At 38.8% G+C, this 19,194-nt stretch overlaps 1 protein-coding gene across 1 annotated transcript in view; it reads right to left on the bottom strand.

Moving 5' to 3' along the window:
• The window catches only part of GPR158 (G protein-coupled receptor 158), a 308,597-nt gene that overhangs the window by 72,301 nt on the left and 217,102 nt on the right, over nucleotides 1-19,194 (bottom strand). Inside the window, exon 5 of the mRNA XM_055543835.1 lies at nucleotides 16,336-16,404. Coding sequence (XP_055399810.1) covers nucleotides 16,336-16,404 — 69 coding nt within the window. The remainder of the gene's footprint in view (nucleotides 1-16,335; nucleotides 16,405-19,194) is intronic.

Genomic DNA, 19,194 nt, shown 5'->3' with positions numbered 1-19,194 from the left:
ATCACTGCAGATGGTGACTGCTGCCATGAAATTAAAAGATGATCGCTCCTTGGAAAGAAAGTTATGACCAACCTAGACAGCATATTAAAAAGCAGAGACATTACTTTGCCAACAAAGGTCCATCTAGTTTTTGTTTTTCCAGTAGTCATATATGGAGGTGAGAGTTGGACTATAAGGAAAGATGGGCACCAAAGAATTGATGCTTTTGAACTGTGGTGTTGGAGAAGACTCTTGAGAGTCCCTTGGACAGCAAGGAGACCAAACCAATCAAAGGAAATCAGTCCTGAATATTCACTGGAAGGACTGATGCTGAAGCTGAAACTTCAATACTTTGGCCACCTGATGCAAAGAACTGACTCATCTGAAAAGACCCTGATGCTGGGAAAGATTGAAGGCAGGAGGAGAAGGGGACGACAGAGGATTAGATGGTTGGATGGCATCACTGACTCATTAGACATGAGTTTGAGTAAGCTCCAGGAGTTGGTGATGGACAGGGAAGCCTGGCGTGCTGTAGTCTACGGGGTCGCAAAGAGTCGGATATGACTGAGCAACTGAACTGAACTGAAGGTCACAGGGCCAATGTGTCAGTTTCAATAGCTACACAGTGCCTGGCAGATAATAAGAATCCAATAAATATTTTCCCAGTTGCCTGTAAACAAGGAATTAAATGAGCCAACAGTGCAGAGCCATTTCACAATAAAGCCTAAAACTGATCACATAAATAAATTCTAAGAATTAAGATGTTCACTAGCTGGTGTATTAAACTTTGCAGGAAACAACTGCTTTAACACAATCCGATCATGTGTCTCCAGAAAGTTAAGGAACAATTCTAATTTTATGAGCATGTCACCCACAGACACATATTTGGTAAGATGGTCTGTCAGAGCCTTTCATATCATATTATAGGGTAGGAATCTTTTTGTCATGCCAAAGCTCTGCACTGTTGGCTCATTTAATTCCTTGTTTACAGGCAACTGGAAAAATGTTTATTGGATTCTTACTATCTGCCAGGCACTATGTTACAGTTTGGAGTGTGTGAAGACATACACACATAAAAAGATTTAGGATATATAATACAGAGAGGAGATCACACAATAAATGTTAGCTCTCGTTATCATTAAACTGATGCTTCCACTGTTGCTTATAATAGTGAAACACAGGACCTCAGCTATAAACTCAAACGGAATACAGCAATACTTAAGGAGAAATGAGAGTCATAATACTTAGTTATTCTGTGATACTAATTGTTGTTATCATTGTTTAGTTGCTCAGTTGTGTCCGACTCTTTAGCGACCCCATGGACTGTAGGCTGCCAGGCTCCTCTTTGTCCATGAGATTTCCCAGTCAAAAACACTGGAGTGGGTTGCCATTTCCTTCTCCAGGAGATCTTCCCAACCCAGGTATTGAACCCATGTCTCCTGCATTGGCAGGGGGATTCTTTACTGCTGAGCCACCAGGGAAGCCCAGATACTAATACACTAATACTTTTATGCTAAATGCATTAACAGTATTAAAGTATAAAAGAGATAATCTCCTTCCTCCCTCCTTTTTCCCTTTTCTCCTCCCTGACATTCAGTGCTCTGAATGCAGGACTCCATTTCTTAATCTTTGTAGCATGTCATCATAATGAGGCTTTTTCTAGAACTGAATCATGAATTCATTTTTCTCAAATACAAAGGGGCAGAAATAATTATATTTTCCTAAGGAAAACTGAGAAGACACCTAATGGTAAATAAATATGCCATTTCATAAAAGCTAGGATTTCCAAGGTGAAAATAATGCCATTTAAACATTACCTAAAACTTGCATAATTTGCCCATGTTCCACATTCAACTTTTATCTTCAACATTCTATTAAAGCAAGACAGAAAAAGGTGGAATAAAATGGCAAGAGGTTGACCAAGTGAAGGGGAAAAAATTTCAGCACTACTCAATGTTTTTAAGAGCTGGCCAAAATCCTGGGTTATTAAGTGTTTAATCCATTTTTGCAGCTTAAGATCTTTAATTAAAACTCTATCTGAGTTCATGTGACAGATAATTCAGTTTTAGTCCTGAAGATCTGTACTATCTGTCCACAAAGATTAGAATACCTAGACAATGGTCAAATTCTCAATTTGCTTTATGATACCAGAAATAGCCTAAGTAACTGAATAGCTGATATGACAACCCCAAAGAGTACATGGATCCAAACAAAACTGAACTGAATAGGACTTGACAGGCAGTACCTTCATCTGGAGTCACTGTTCTATCAAAGACAGTCATTCTGCTATTGTATGTACAACTGGGGCTTCCCAGGTGGTGAGTGGTAAAGAACCCACCTGCCAATGTAGGAGATATAAGAGACAGGGGTTTGATCCCTGGATTGGGAAGATCCACGCCAGTATTCTTCAGCTTCCCAGGTGGCTCAGATGGTAAAGAATCTTCCTGCAATGCAGGAGACCCAGGTTTGATCCCTGTGTCAGGAAGAAGCCTGGGAGGAGGGCATGGCTACCCATTCCAGTATTCTTGCCTGGAGAATCCTGTGGACAGAGGAGCCTGGCGGACTACAGTCCACAGGGTTGCAAAGTCAGACATGACTGACATGACAGCATGCATGCACGCACAACCGTCTGGAGGGCAGACATGATGCCAGACCACTGTAACCATGGAAGAGTTATCACAAAGTCTTGGAAGTCACTACCAATTATTTAGAATGTTGTAGTTTAGGGACTTCTCTAGCAGTCCAGCAGTTAACACTGGCACTGCAGGGGACACGGGTTCAATCCCTGGTTAGGGAACTAGATCCCGTATGCTACTCGGTGAGGCTAAAAGGTAAAATAAATATATAGAATATTACATATCACGGCTCCAGACTTCAACTGCTTTGAAATACTACCTGAGTCTAGTGTGAAGTCCTGAATGATAGGAAAATGAGAGATGTAGCTAAAAATTGCACATTATCAGAAATGTCCTAAGTTCTTATTTTTGCCCTGATCCCTGACTTCCATCTGATATTTATGGAAGACAAGGCTTGGTACCTCCTTCCTTCCTATCACAATGAATGAAATGGATGTGTTTTGACCTAAGTTCAACCCCTCCACTTACTCACTGAAGCCCATATGCTTTTGTCTACTTAAGGGCTTCCTTAATGACAATATTCACTTCACTTCTGCAACATCATTTTCCATCTCTACGGGGCCATCCATAGCCATGAAAACATGTACTATTTCTCATTCTGATATATACATCAGTTCAGTTCAGTCTCTCAGTTGTGTCCGACTCCTTGCAACCCCATGAATCACAGCACGCCAGGCCTCCCTGTCCATCACCAACTCCCAGAGTTCACTCAGACTGACGTCCATCGAGTCAGTGATGCCATCCAGCCATCTCATCCTCTGTGGTCCCCTTCTCCTCCTGCCCCCAATCCCTCCCAGCATCAGAGTCTTTTCCAATGAGTCAACTCTTCGCATGAGGTGACCAAAGTACTGGAGTTTCAGCTTTAGCATCATTCCTTCCAAAGAAATCCCAGGGCTGATCTCCTTCAGAATGGACTGGTCGGATCTCCTTGCAGTCCAAGGGACTCTCAAGAGTCTTCTCCAACACCACAGTTCAAAAGCAGCAATTCTTTGGTGTTCAGCCTTCTTCACAGTCCAACTCTCACATCCATACATGACCACAGGAAAAACCATAGCCTTGACTAGACGGACCTTTGTTGGCAAAGTAATGTCTCTGCTTTTGAATGTGCTATCTAGGTTGGTCATAACTTTCCTTCCAAGGAGTAAGCGTCTTTTCATTTCATGGCTGCAGTCACCATCTGCAGTGATTTGGAGCCCAGAAAAATAAAGTCTGACACTTTTTCCACTGTTTCCCCATCTATTTCCCATGAAGTGATGGGACCAGATGCCATGATCTTCATTTTCTGAATGTTGATCTTTAAGCCAACTTTTTCACTCTCCACTTTCACCTTCATCAAGAGGCTTTTGAGTTCCTCTTCACTTTCTGCCATAAGGGTGGTGTCATCTGCATATCTGAGGTTATTGATATTTCTCCTGGCAATCTTGATTCCAGCTTGTGTTTCTTCCAGCCCAGCATTTCTCATGATGTACTCTACATACATATATATAATTTCATATATAAATACAATAAATACCCATACATCCACCCACTCAGTTTAAGAAAAAGAAGATTACTATTACCTTAAAATTCCCTTTATTCCCCTCTTCCTCTGTGATCACGGCCTCTTTACTTTGCTATCCAAGGTCACCAGCATCCTTGTTTGTCATTCTCCTGCTTTCTTATAGTTTATCTCATATGCTCATGTCTCACAGACACACACACAAACACACGATTTCACTCCATATAAATGGAATAATACTTTTGCAATGTTATAGGATTTTTATTATGTATGCCTTATGGCAAATATTATGGAACTTGCATTATTAATTACAAATATTTTAATAGGTGTTATACAGAAAAGAGTATAGTAAAATCAAGCAAGTTGGGAAACACTCAGTTTTAAACGCATTCTTTTACTGTAGACCTCAAAGCCTTTAATAAGTAATCTTCACTGTGACTTCCCAGGTAGAAGTACTTCCCAGAAGTACTGGCTGTGTATACTTGACCTCTTCTTTTATAGAGCGTCTTTTATTTCAGAACATCTGATGAGATGCTATGCTTTACATAAGAAGGTGAAATGTGCAATTGTTTTGAGAAAATCCGTACCACGAGCAAGGCCTCTTATCCCTCCTCACAGAGAACAAGAGCACTTGTATGGGGGCTGTGGTGAAGTCACATCCAGACCCCAACCACACAACTGACTATGTGAAGTGGACAAGACCACAGAGCAGAACAAGTAATTTTTTTCTCACATTTCTGTAAGGATGATGAAAAGTAGATGCTGGTTACAGAAATCAAAGTTGAAGAATGAAAAAAGTCAAAGTGGAACAGAAAGTAATGTTTGGATTAGGATGTCATCTGAACATGTCTTTATTTGAATTAATCATATTATCTCCAAAGCCTAGAGAAGACATTCTAAATAAATCTCAATGTGGAAAACTTAAGGATAAACAAATCGTGGCGACCACAGACCTCTAATCATCAATGACATCTCCCATAGATAATGTACATTCAGTACTTATGAAGATACACCTATAGTGATTAAATTCTCAGAACATATGGTCTATTTTCCTCATATTATAGAAATTACAACATGAAGAGACAGTCATTTGCCATAATCACAGCTTTCAGATAATGTATAACTAAAATAAATATGTAAGTTGACATACTTCTCTGATAGATTCTAGGAATGTAATTTTTCTCCTAAAAGTTCATATTGATCTCTCTAAACAACAGGTCAAAATTCTTCTTTTAATCACACTTATACTAGGATCTGGATATTTTGATATTGAGTTTTTAGTACTATAATTCCATGGTAGCATTATTTCTTTATATCTTTCCTCTTTTGCTGGTTTAAGTAATATATCTATTAACACTTCATTGAATTGTGACTCTTTAGTGACACTGTGTAGTCCCTGGCATTCAAGGTGTGTTTTGCTTTGTCAAAATGTCATCTTCTTGTCATTTTTAAAAGAATACTTTGCTAGCATTTTATAGTGTTTTTAAGTCTTCTACACTTTTTTCCCCCAAGAACAACTTTGAAGAGTAAAGTATTTTTCAGTACATATTGCTAATTCTAACATTAACAACTTTTATTCTGTTTGTAGCTATTTTCTTAATTATCTCTCAAACCTGTCTAAGTATCTTCATTGTTTCTTATGTCAACTGCTCAAGAATAAGATCTCAAGAGTAGTGGTAATCTGCTGATATATGTGTCTGACAAATCTGAGAATGTTTCTCACAGACTTAAATTCTCTAAAACCACATGTTCACATATATTACCTAAAACCTCAAGTGTAAATCTGTTAGCCTTTTTACTAACTGAAAGTACCAAACTTCAGAAATATCTAATAACTTACATGTCTTGAGCCTGCAAAGGAAAATTCAAGTGCATTTCTGTATGGAAAAGAAAGTGAAAGTGAAGTCGCTCAGTCGTGTCCGACTCTTTGCAACCCCATGGACTGTAGCCTACCAGGCTCCTCTGTCCATGGGATTTTCCAGGCAATTGTACTGGAATGGATTGCCATTTCCTTCTCCAGGGGATCTTCCCAACCCAGGGATCAAACCTGGGTCTCCCGCATTGTAGACAGATGCTTTACCGTCTGAGCCACCAGGGAAGTTCTCTGTATGGAAAAACTGTAACAATTGAAAAAGAGAGGGATCTATACATGGACATCACCAGATGGTCAACACCAAAATCAGATTGATTATATTCTTTGCAGCCAAAGATAGAGAAGCTCTATACAGTCAGCAAAAACAAGACCAGGAGCAGACTGTGGCTCAGATCATGAACTCCTTATTGCCAAATTCAGACTGAAATTGAAGAAAGTAGGGAAAACCACTAGACCATTCAGGTATGACCTAAATCAAATCCCTTATGAGTATACAGTGGAAGTGAGAAATAGATTTAAGGGCCTAGATCTGATAGAGTGTCTGACGAACTATGGATGGAGGTTTGTGACATTGTACAGTAGACAGGGATCAAGAACATCCCCATGGAAAAGAGATGCAAAAAAGCAAAATGGCTGTCTGGGGAGGCCTTACAAATAGCTGTGAAAAGAAGAGAAGCAAAAAGCAAAGGAGAAATGGAAAAATATAAACATCTGAATGCAGAGTTCCAAAGAATAGCAAGAAGAGATAAGAAAGCCTTCCTCAGCCATCAATGCAAAGAAATAGAGGAAAACAATAGAATGGGAAAGACTAGGGATCTCTTCAAGAAAATCAGAGATACCAAAGGAACATTTCATGCAAAGATGGGCTCAATAAAGGACAGAAATGGTATGGACCTAACAGAAGTAGAACATACTAAGAAGAGGTGGCAAGAATACGCAGAAGAACTGTACAAAAAAGATCTTCACGACCCAGATAATCACGATGGTGTGATCACTGACCTAGAGCCAGACATCCTGGAATGTGAAGTCAAGTGGGCCTTAGAAAGCATCACTACGAACAAAGCTAGTGGAGGTGATGGAATTCCAGTGGAGCTATTCCAAATCCTGAAAGACGATGCTGTGAAGGTGCTGCACTCAATATGCCAGCAAATTTGGAAAACTCAGCAGTGGCCACAGGACTGGAAAAGGTCAGTTTTCATTCCAATCCCAAAGAAAGGCAATGCCAAAGAATGCTCAAACTACTGCACAATTGCACTCATCTCACACGCTAGTAAAGTAACGCTCAAAATTCTCCAAGCCAGGCTTCAGCAATGTGAACTGTGAACTTCCTGATGTTCAAGCTGGTTTTAGAAAAGGCAGAGGAACCAGAGATCAAATTGCCAACATGCGCTGGATCATCAAAAAAGCAAGAGAGTTTCAGAAAAGCATCTATTTCTGCTTTATTGACTATGCCAAAGCCTTTGACTGTGTGGATCACAATAAACTGTGGAAAATTCTGAAAGAGATGGGAATACCAGACCACCTGATCTGCCTCTTGAGAAATTTGTATGCAGGTCAGGAAGCAACAGTTAGAACTGGACATGGAACAACAGACTGGTTCCAAATAGGAAAAGGAGTTCATCAAGGCTGTATATTGTCACCCAGTTTATTTAACTTCTATGCAGAGTACATCATGAGAAACGCTGGACTGCAAGAAACACAAGCTGGAATCAAGATTGCTGGGAGAAATATCAATAACCTCAGATATGCAGATGACACCACCCTTATGGCAGAAAGTGAAGAGGAACTCAAAAGCTTCTTGATGAAGGTGAAAGTGGAGAGTGAAAAAGTTGGCTTAAAGATCAACATTCAGAAAACGAAGATCATGGCATCTGGTCCCATCACTTCATGGGAAATAGATGGGGAAACAGTGGAAACAGTGTCAGACTTTATTTTTCTGGGCTCCAAATCACTGCAGATGGTGACTGCAGCCATGAAATTAAAAGACGCTTACTCCTTGGAAGGAAAGTTATGACCAACCTAGATACATATTCAAAAGCAGAGACATTACTTTGCCAACAAAGGTCCATCTAGTCAAGGCTATGGTTTTTCCTGTGGTCATGTATGGATGTGAGAGTTGGACTGTGAAGAAGGCTGAGCGCCGAAGAATTGATGCTTTTGAACTGTGGTGTTGGAGAAGAGTCTTGAGAGTCCCTTGGACTGCAAGGAGATCCAACCAGTCCATTCTGAAGGAGATCAGCCCTGGGATTTCTTTGGAAGGAATGATGCTAAAGCTGAAACTCCAGTACTTTGGCCACCTCATGCGAAGAGTTGACTCATTGGAAAAGACTCTGATGCTGGGAGGGATTGGGGACAAGAGGAGAAGGGGACGACAGAGGATGAGATGGCTGGATGGCATCACTGACTCGATGGACGTGAGTCTGAGTGAACTCCGGGAGTTGGTGATGGACAGGGAGGCCTGGCGTGCTGTGATTCAGGTGTCGCAAAGAGTCGGACACGACTGAGCGACTGATCTGATCTGATCTGATCTGATCCTTGGTGGTCTAGTGGTTAAAAGTCTGCCTTGCAACATAGGGGATGTGGGTTCGATCCCTGGTTGGGGAACAAAGATCCCGTATGCCGCAGAGCAACTAATCCATGTACCGTGCATTACAACTTAAGATTCTGCATGATACAACAAAGATTCTGCATGCCACAACTAAGACCCAGCACGGCCAAATAAATAAATATTTAAAGAAAAGGAAAAAAAAAGAGTTTCTGCCATGTTTTTCCCATAGGGCAAAGACATTAATCCACAAATTCCAGCAAGGGATAGAAATGAACAGAAATGTCATCCTTTCCATACTTTTTTTCACTAGAAAGCTAAAACATGCTTTAGTTATGACATTGCTCCGGAGGTACAATTTCTTCTCTTTTGACTCAAACCCCATCTGACTGACAAATTCTCTATCACTGCTGGACCCGGCATCTCCTCATTTGTTGCTATGAAGGCATTCTCAGGATCATTCATTATGTCCCTAGTCTACGACTAAATTGTGACATTTCTGCCTCTACATCATTGTTGAGTTGGTCTTCATTTGGTCCCATTAGAAATTCTCTGCAACTGGGGTGGTTTATTCTCACTGTAATGTCATTATTTTTTATTTAATCTCTTCCTGTTTATTCTAAAATAATGAGTTATTTAAGTCCCTTACATGGAAGAATTGAGATTTGAGCGAAGATTTAGAGATGATGATGGAGTTCACCAGAGAGATAATGGGGGTTAAGAGTGCTCCAGGAAGAAGAAACAACCAATGCCAAGGCTGTAGGGTGGGTGAATGACAGGCTCACTCAAGGAAGAGCAAGGAGGCCAGGATTGTTGTGGCAGGGAGAGAGGCAGAGAGGAGTGTAGTATGAGGTCAAAGAGGTAAAGAAGAGCTGGGTCATGTAAGACTTTGTGGGCATGAAGTAAAGATTCTTTGTTATTGGTCCACATTCCTTTACACATCCCCATAGTGAAATCAGAGATAAAGATAGTGGTCTAGAAACAAAGAGACACAAAGATAAAGACAGAAGTATACAGCTATACATTCATATATGTGTATATGCATATGTGTAGCGGTTTTAGTTGGAATTATATTGAAATTCCATGAATTTTTCATGTGCTGTGTTGGAAATCAACACAACAGACATGGTCCTGATCTTGAGATTTATAATTAAAATTATGATTATAAATGAAAATGTAAAACATAACTTTTAAAAGGTATGAAAATCCATCATTAGTAATACAAGGTAAGAGCTGCACTGCATATGATAATCAATGAAGAATGTCTGAAAAATATTCACTCAAAATATATTTGTTGAGCCAGGCACTATTCCAGGTGCTGAAATACAGGGGTGGACTTACATTCCAGTGGAGGGAGACAGAAAATTTAAATATACATATATATGTATAAGAAATAATATTAATAAAATTCATATATAAAGTGATAAATTCCATGCAAAAGAAATTACCAGGGTGAGAGTGATCAAAAGTACTATGAAGAGTAGCATTGTCTACAATTTAAAGTAGGGTCAACAGGGTGAACTTCACCTTAAAGATATTTCAGCAAAGTTGTGAAGGAAGTGAGGAAGCTGTCACATAGATAATAAAAGAAGTGAGTTCCAGGCAAAGAAAGTTTCAGTTTTTTGGGTATAAGAGCACTTTTGATTATTTAATTGCAAGACTAAAAAGAATGACTTATTGGCACTGAGGTAAAAATACCAAGTCACCCATGGGAAAAATCAGGTTATCTTAAGATCCGGAAATAGAAAACACACAAATTCTGAGCAATAGAAAGTGGGTCTTGATTTTTTGTATACCCAGGGAAGTTACTCTTCATGTATAAGGACAATGGGCAGAGATTCTCAAACATGTAAGAACCTAAGAACTATAGAACTCACAACTTCTGCATGAAAAACTGTTTATGAAAACCAAGCAACAATAAAAACAAATGAGTATTGAAGAAATTGGGTCACAAAGATTAGTGGAAGACGTTAAATACAGACCTAAGGTTGAATGACTATGTGAATTGTAGCTTCAAAATTGCATATTTTAAACATTAACAACCCCAGAATTATTAACTAAGAAAATTCAGAGAGTGGGAGGAAGGGGCAAAAGAAATGTATTTGAGTTCAATTTTTTAGCTGTCAGCTGAATTCTAGTGATGCTATCTAAAGATGAAACATAGCTAAGAAAAAAATAATTAACCCAACTTTAAAATATTTTATATTTTTTAACTTTAGATCTTTTAGAACTAATAATGTTTATCATCAAGATTCATTTATCTAAAAATTGGTAATAGTTTGTTCCACTTCAGTGTTTTGATTAAAATAATAATGATTACAATTCACTTCTTTTTAAAAAGTTATCTGTATCTCAATTTCCACCATTCATCCATTTTCTATTTCAATTTATATATGTGCATATACAGGTGTCTCAAATGATCAAATGTATACAATGATTGCCTCTGGATAATACCAACTTTTGTTGATCTTTTCCTTGTATTTTTCCATTTTACCTAGTCTGTAAGTAACAAATTATTATATTTCATAAAAGCAACAAAGTATTTTTGAGACATATAGTCTAATTGGTATTTATTTGCTTAAAGATGAAAACTGCTCCAAACTAGGAGTCCAGTTCTTAACTCTTTAAAAGTGAAAATGAAAGTGAAGTCGCTCAGTCGTGTTCAACTCTTTGCGACCCCATGGACTTTAGCCTACCAGGCTCCTCTGTCCATGGGATTTTCCAGGCAATAGTACTGGAGTGGATTGCCATAACTCTTTAAGGCTTGGTTTATTAAAACTCTTTCAGCTGAAGGAAGATTATTAATGAATTCCTGACACATTGCTGACCCAAGGCTCTTTACCAACTACCCTGGAATAGACACAGTGGATAACCTCCATGCCTTTGCTTGTAAACTAATGTTCCCCCTACTCATCAGATCAGACTTCTGTCTGAAGGCTGCTAGGGAAGAGGAGCTCAGGAAGGAGAGGACAAATGAACTGCACAGAACCCCAGGGTATTTATAACCATTTCTTTTTTAAAAAATTTGTTTGGCTGCACTGAGTCTTACTTGTGGCATGTGCGATCTAGTTCCCTGACCAGGCATTGAATCTGGGCACCCTGCATTGGGAGCACGGAGTCTTAGCCACTGGACCGCAAGGAAGTCCCACAACCATTTCTTCTATTCCTCTAACCTACCCTAGAGAAGAGAACAAAGTGACCTGGCATCCCACAAGTCAAACTCCCTTGAAGAGGTGGTCTAGTTCTCTGATGTCTTTTGATTTTAATATTTAAGCCAATATTCTTGAAATCCTCTAGATGTTTGGGGGTTGTTGTTACTGAGTTGTGTTTGGTCACTCAGTCACGTCTGACTCTCTTGTGACCCTGTGGACTGTAGCTTGCCAGACTCCTCTATCCATGGGATTCTCCCGGCAAGAATACTGGAGTGGATTGCCATTTCCTTCTTCAGGGGATCGTCCTGACCCAGGAATCAAAACTGTGTCTCCTGCATTGGCAAGCAGATTCTTTAGCACGGAGCCCCTGGGGAAGCTCTGTAATCCCGGTACCCTCAGAGCTATGTCAGCATGAAACTGCATCCCCACATTATTTTTTTCTCCATAGTGCTGCTGTGCTCCTGGGTAGTAACTTTCCTTTCTATTTCCTTTCTCTCTTTTGCTTTGGTATCAAGCCAAATGGATCTAAATGACACCAAGTAAGATGTAGTCTTAGATCAGTTTAAGAACTATCTTAAGGATAGAATCTTAGGGTTGAGGAGAAATCTCCTTACATAAATGTCCTAGATAACTGAGGTTTGAGAAACAGTGGCCAAGTTGTAAAACTGGGAACTTTCTGCCCTGCTTTTGTCACAACGGAAGTGACTCTGTCCCAGAATCGAATTACTACCATTTCCCCCTGAAAAGCACCAGAGCTCCTTGGAGAAGAAAGAGGTTGAGTCTAAGGCTGGGGCATGGAAAGAACTTTCTGTTGCACCAGAAGGTAGGAAGGTGTTTAAAGAATGGTGAAGTCACATATCAAAAGAAGACAAGAGGGAGCTTGAAGGGTCTCCCACTGGCAATTCTGCATTAATTTGAGCATCAAAATAAATAATAATAATAATAGATTAAAACCTTAGCTGCTTCAACTGTATTCTCATGGTCTCATTCTCACCCTTTCTCCCCACTTTCACCTCTCTCTCCTTTATTTCCTGCCCTTTGAACTCTATACAGGGAAGCAACGTGCTCCTGGTTTTTCTCCTCTTCTGGAGATACATGTGCTCTAACAGGAGTAGAAGTCTAAGTTTTAGTTTTAGGCTTTGGGGTGGCCACAGAGAAAGCAGTCTGTTAACTGATTTAGTTTCTCTGCCACTGAAACCAACCTGGCATGGTCTAATTAGTTCAGTTCAGTCTCTCAGTCGTGTCCGACTCTCTGCGACCCCATAGATGGCAGCCCACTAGGCTCCTCTGTCCCTGGGATTCTCCAGGTAAGAATACTGGAGTGGGTTGCCATTTCCTTCTCCAGGCATGGTCTAATAGGATGACTGATTAGGCTTGAAAGATGACATTTCTGCTTTTGTAGGTAAAACAGCAGAATATCAGAAACTCCATGTGGTTCAATAATACAGTCCATCCAAGCTCATGGGAGTTTTACATCAAACTCCTTAGTGCCAAACCTCAAGCTATTTTAAATTGGTTCCCTGTTCTATTCTCTGAGCCTTTTATTGCCTTGGAGGCCTGAAGAGGAAAGGTGACTGATCCACGGGCAGAACACGGGCCTCCCTGATGACACTGTGTAACACCACCTGTATCTCACATCCATCCCCTCGATCAGAAACAGTGTCACAGACTGAAGGCAGCGCTGGGCCAGGGGACCACAGACTAGTCTTTTCCAGGCTTTCTCATCACCTAACGGAGGAAAGCTGGAGGAGCTGCAACTTCTCTCAGCCTCTCTTCATTCACTGCAAAACAGAGGCTGAATCAAGACTAAGTTGTGTCTGATATCCCTTCCAGTTCTAATATTTTACAGCTCTTTTCTTAACAGGACTTGGGGGGTGTGAGTGTAGGGGGAACAACCTGAGAGTAAGTACCATATTTATACATGTATTGGTGTCCTTTAGAGAAAGGCACATCCACCAATCAAATAGATCACCAAGGTTAGAGGGAAAAAATGCACTTTATCAGCTGAAACTGGTGTTTGAGCCAAGCCAAAAACAAACCTCTAGACTCCATATTATTTAATATGCTTTACTAATCCATAATATGTCATTTTACGGGATTTAGCAAGAAAAACATACTTTAGCTGATTTTTAAAGTTTTTTTCTTTCTTTTATAAATTGCAAGTTTTATTTAGGTGATTATGAAGACTAATAATTTGTTCATAAATCTATGGGCTTCAAATCATGAGTCTCTTTTGAGAGTCTGTAAGAAAATGTTTTAAATGCTTCAGCTCTCTGCTACCCAATTATAACAATGCTAAATTTAGTCAGATTTTGGTTTGTCCTTATCTACAGAATGATGACAATCTCTAATTTGGACTTTCCAATATAAGCATTGTTATGAAATCGTCTGTAGTCTAAGATTGCTTAGAAAAGGCAAAAATAACCTTAATTCTTGCAAATCTGTACAACAATATGCAGCATAAAATGAAGAAAAGGCTCATTGCATAACAACTCACTAGAACAGTGAATATCCTCAAAGCGTCCTTCCAAGGAGTTACCTAGCTCGAAAAACAATTCTAATTTACTCAAGAACACTTAAAAAAAAAAAAAAACTGTAACCCCCAGTAAAAATTTTATGAGTAATTCTGGTACAGGCCACACAAGGAACAGAGAAAGTAGTAAGCTATTTAACAGATACATAGAGGTCACATTTACACCGTCAAATAATTATTAGATCCTTTGGCTATATTTACTCAATCACCTTTTTCACTTATTACAGAGGTCCTCCTTATAGGAAAAACTCAAGCTCAAAGTCATAAACTTCATTCCTGCAAAACCTAAGAAAGCCAATGAACTTTGAGCTAATGACCAATTTACTCTTGTCAAAAATTTCTATGCATGTACACCCATGTACATAAACATTCCCTAGGTAGCCAGAGGTTTTAATCAATTTATCAAAAATCTCAGAAATTTATCAATTTCTGAGACATCATCCCCATTCTCTCACCTAAAACAAAATTATTTTCTTTTCCATATTCAATCAGTAGTATATTTATGTCTTTTCTCCTTCTGTATTTTATGCTATATCCAAGTCTTCATTAAATAATTTGGCCCTTTCTGCCATCGGAGCATGAATACTATTTACTAACTTATTTAAAACCAAGGTACACAGCATGAACTGGAGAGCTACCCATTAATATTTCAAGAAGTTGAAGAAAGAATTTATGTTATGAAAGATGAAACAGACAGTTAGTTAAAGATGAAGTCAACACAGTGAGGTATCCTAAGGTTCCTGTTGGACAGGATTGATTTGCTAAGTCTTCTCTTCCCTTTTTCCTCCTAGGCATAACAGAACTGTCAAGTAGAATCAGTGTTACTTTTGTTCTCCTTAAGTTTCCATTTCTTTCTCCTCTTTTTCTCTATAGTTGATGTCACAGGTATAGGTCCATTAGATGGTTTTCAAAACTGGATTCCAGTCAATGAAAGGGTCTCTAATGACTGCTTTGAATATTTAGCAGCGTAACATTTACTTTTCTTTCCAACATCCTTCTTTTCTAGACTACTTCTTCTGTTTAAAAGGCTTTAAAATTCTTCTATAGATTTTAGGCCCATATCCTTTATTATGGCCACTGGATTTGAATAAGTATGAATCTTATAAGTAAAAAATGAACCCAAATTTACTAACACCTAAAAATAATGTTAAGAAGTGTTTTAATGCCTAGCTAAAAACTAGTAGGCACTAAATAAAGAATAAGGACTATCATTCTTGGTCTTCTACAATCAAGCAGATTCTTTGCAGGCTATTTCAACAGGACAACAGTCACTACTTTAGGGTATGTTTCTTAAACGCATGCACGTGTAACCTCATCCATTCACTCACTGCATATTTACTGTGCTTCCACTACGGAGACAGGCACTAGGTCCGTGCTGCACACACAACAGTGAGCCACAGGGAGACAGGCCATCACTCTCACAGAGCTCAGGTTTGTGCAGGAGAAATGACACTAGCCAAAAAACTGCTGATATCTGGCAAAACTAATACAGTTATGTAAAGTTTAAAAATAAAATAAAATTAAAAAAAAAAAAAAAAAGAACTGCTGAACAGAACTTGGTTGAATTGAATCAGTAGCATCAATACTGTTTTCTGGTTACAGATAAATAACTAGTGTGATAGGAAGGTCTAGATTATGATTATCTACACCACTAGTACCCCACACATTTACTCTGTTTATTTGTCTACATAACCACTTGGAAATTATCAGCATTAACTACTTGGTGTGTCTCCTGGTTCTGATTCAAGTAGGGAGGAAGAAGAAGGAAGCCAGTATTTATATGTATATACCAAGCATGCCTTTCATGTGAGTTCACTTAAGCACTTCACTGCTTCTCACAAATTTGGGAAGAAAAGTATTATTAGCACCATTTTACAGGAGGAACCAAGGTTAGTTTAGAAATGCTAACCAACTTGTCTAAGGTCACCCAATAGGTAAGAGCCAGGATTTGAATATCTGTAAAGCCATTTACATCTACATTTATACAGTAAACAATATAATTACAGATATACAAATTTGCACACAGATATAAACAATATAGTATATATAAGCAAATATACATATACAGCAAAATAAAGTGGTCATTTTTAAAATGCAATTAAAAAAAAACGTTACTTACTGGAAAGTATAGAAGCAGAGACCCAAAAAGGATCGTTTCCAACAGGATAAGGCCCGATGCCCTGATGCTCTGAAAAAAATAACAAAGATAAAACTGTCAATATTAACTGACATTTCTAGGCATGGAACAATTTACGTTCTTGTGACAATGCCTCAAGCAGAACAGCATTCTTTGGTGGGGGTGGATAATTAGAAATTGGCTTATATTTCAGATAGGCACACTTAACTGAAACATGCAGTAAGACTGACTGTAAAGGTGGGGGTAGACTTAATGATATTGCCAGGGGCTTCATGGAATTTCGTTCTCTAAAATTTAAATCACTATTTAGAAGATCCTGCCAAAATAAGAAATGCCCAGACACAGAAAATCTTGCCTGTGTTTCTGAAACATGGGCGACAAATGCATTTCTGAACGCTATTTCACAAATCCTCAGCAATGGTTCCAGTAGATAAAGCAAACATAGGTACAACTTTTGGTGTCTCAATGGTACATCTCCCACCATATCACAACATAGTCCCCAAAACTCAGTAACAACTTCACTATTTAAATAACATAAATCACATTGAAAACCAGAGGTATCTCACCTTGTGAAATAGTTAAATTATTCACTCAAAATTCAAAAGAATAAGTTGATTTTTCAAATATACTTCCTGATTATTTAAAGTTTGCTAAGCATGGAGGTGGTGGTTTGGTGGTTTAGTCACTAAGTTGTGTCCGACTCTTGTGACCCCACGTACTGTAGCCCACCAGGCCCCTCTGTCCATGGGATTTTCCAGGCAAGAATACTGGAGTAGGTTGCCATTTCCTTCTCCATTCCTAAGCATAAATATACTCAATAATCTTGAGATATTTTGTTAGACTCAAAACAGCATTATCTTCGCAAAGCAAAATGCTTAGAATTGTGACAAGAAATACAAGACCAAAAAAACCAATCCCATTTAGAATAATAAATTTTGTTTTGATGAGTTCAAATACCAATGCAGAGTAAAGATATCCGTTAAGAATACAAAAACAGGTCATTCTAGAGCACTTGTGTTTTCACTCTGCTGCTGCTGCTAAGTCGCTTCAGTCGTGTCCGACTCTGTGCGACCCCATAGATGGCAGCCCACCAGGCTCCCCCATCCCTGGGATTCTCTAGGCAAGAACACTGGAGTGGGTTGCCGTTTTCTTCTCCAATGCATGAAAGTAAAAAGTGAAAGAGAAGTCGCTCAGTCGTGTCCGACTCTTCGTGACCCCATGGACTGCAGCCTACCAGGCTCCTCCATCCATGGGATTTTCCAGGCAAGAGTGCTGGAGTGGGGTGCCATTGCCTTCTCCAGTGTTTTTGCTCAGTGCAACGTAAAATATATAGACACATTACACTAGGTGTAAATATGATATTTTAACAGGGAAATACTTTTAAGTAGTTAAATTAATTTTGCAACAACAAAAAGAAGGTGAAATGCTAAACTACAAGTCCAATACATTTAAAAAAAAAGTGTCAGGAGAGAGCGGCATGGAAACATATACACTACCATAGGTAAAATGGACAGCCGCTGGGAATTTGCTGTATGGCTCAGGGAACTCAAACCAGGGCTCTGTGACAACCTAGAGGAGTGGGATCGTGTAGGAGAGAGGTTTGAGAGGGAGGAGACATATATGTACCTGTGCCTGATTCATGCTGATGTATGGCAGAAGCCAGCACAATACTGTAAAGCAATTATTCTTTAATCAAAAATAAATGCTAAAAAAAAAGTGCCAGATAACTGGACAGGGCAGAGAAATAAAATTCTAATTCCTCTTCAAAACACTGGGAAGACATTACTAGGCATAGAAGAATTCTTTATGTAATCCCTCAGAACAACTCAGGGTCTTCATTAATCTAAGAATTTGGGAACAGAGAAATCAGTTTAGTCAGTGAACAGACTTGATTATTTGAGTGGCTTCTCTCTCTTGGTCATTATTTTAGCTAGCAGATGCTCTTAGTGAAAAGAAAACTTATATCAGCAAGACTTTAAATGGGTTTTGGCTGACAGAATTTTCAACACAACAAATTACATTCATACCTAATTATGAATACTCCATAGTTTAGTTTTTAAACTTGCTCCAAAATGACACTAATTTAGAGTGAGAGTCCAAAACACAATGCAAGACTGCTTATAAAAAAAAATCTATGCAATATTGTTTGAAAATGAAGGATATAAAAAGAAGCTGTAAAGCTTAGTGGAAAAAACAGACATTGCAGTTAACATTATCTCAGTTTGAATTATGAAACAACCACTTTAGTTAAGTGATCTTGAACTTCAATGGTCTCCCGTGTAAAATGGGTATCCTAATCTTTGCCATATTAAATCTGACATCTTTAATAAAATATGAAGTACACAAAAATGGCTAGCATCATGACTGACATATAATAAGTAGGTATGCATTCCTCAAGGTAGAAAACATCAGCAGGATTGTGAATTTGAAAACCAGAGGTATATGTAAGTAGCCATAAAAATTGTGTTAAGGCTTGGGATCCAAAATGACCCCAGAAGAGCCAAAAGCCTGATGGTAGAAAACATAAAAGTTCTTTTTTTTTAGGGCCAGTGGGTTGTTAGCTATATTGCAACCATCAGTATCTCATAACAGTTGCAGTGGTGCACACTTTTACATATTCTCAGAGCAAAAAATCTGTCTCCTTTATATGTGGATGTAGTAAACAGTCTTAATACTTCATTACCTTCCTTCTGGTTGGGTAGAGGAGCCCATGACTTCAAATTATAAACTGGAACTCAACAAATGATTCCATAATCAGATGTAAGGCCTGTACAAAATATGTGCTTTGGGTTTTTTTCCCCCCAAACACTCGGGCTAAGTTGGTTTTATGGCCTCACTGAA

This window comes from Bubalus kerabau, chromosome 13 (assembly GCF_029407905.1).
Source record: "Bubalus kerabau isolate K-KA32 ecotype Philippines breed swamp buffalo chromosome 13, PCC_UOA_SB_1v2, whole genome shotgun sequence".
In the NCBI taxonomy this organism is placed as follows: domain Eukaryota; kingdom Metazoa; phylum Chordata; class Mammalia; order Artiodactyla; family Bovidae; genus Bubalus; species Bubalus kerabau.
Note: the sequence above shows the minus strand (reverse complement) of the source record. Positions and strands in the feature narration are given on the sequence as shown.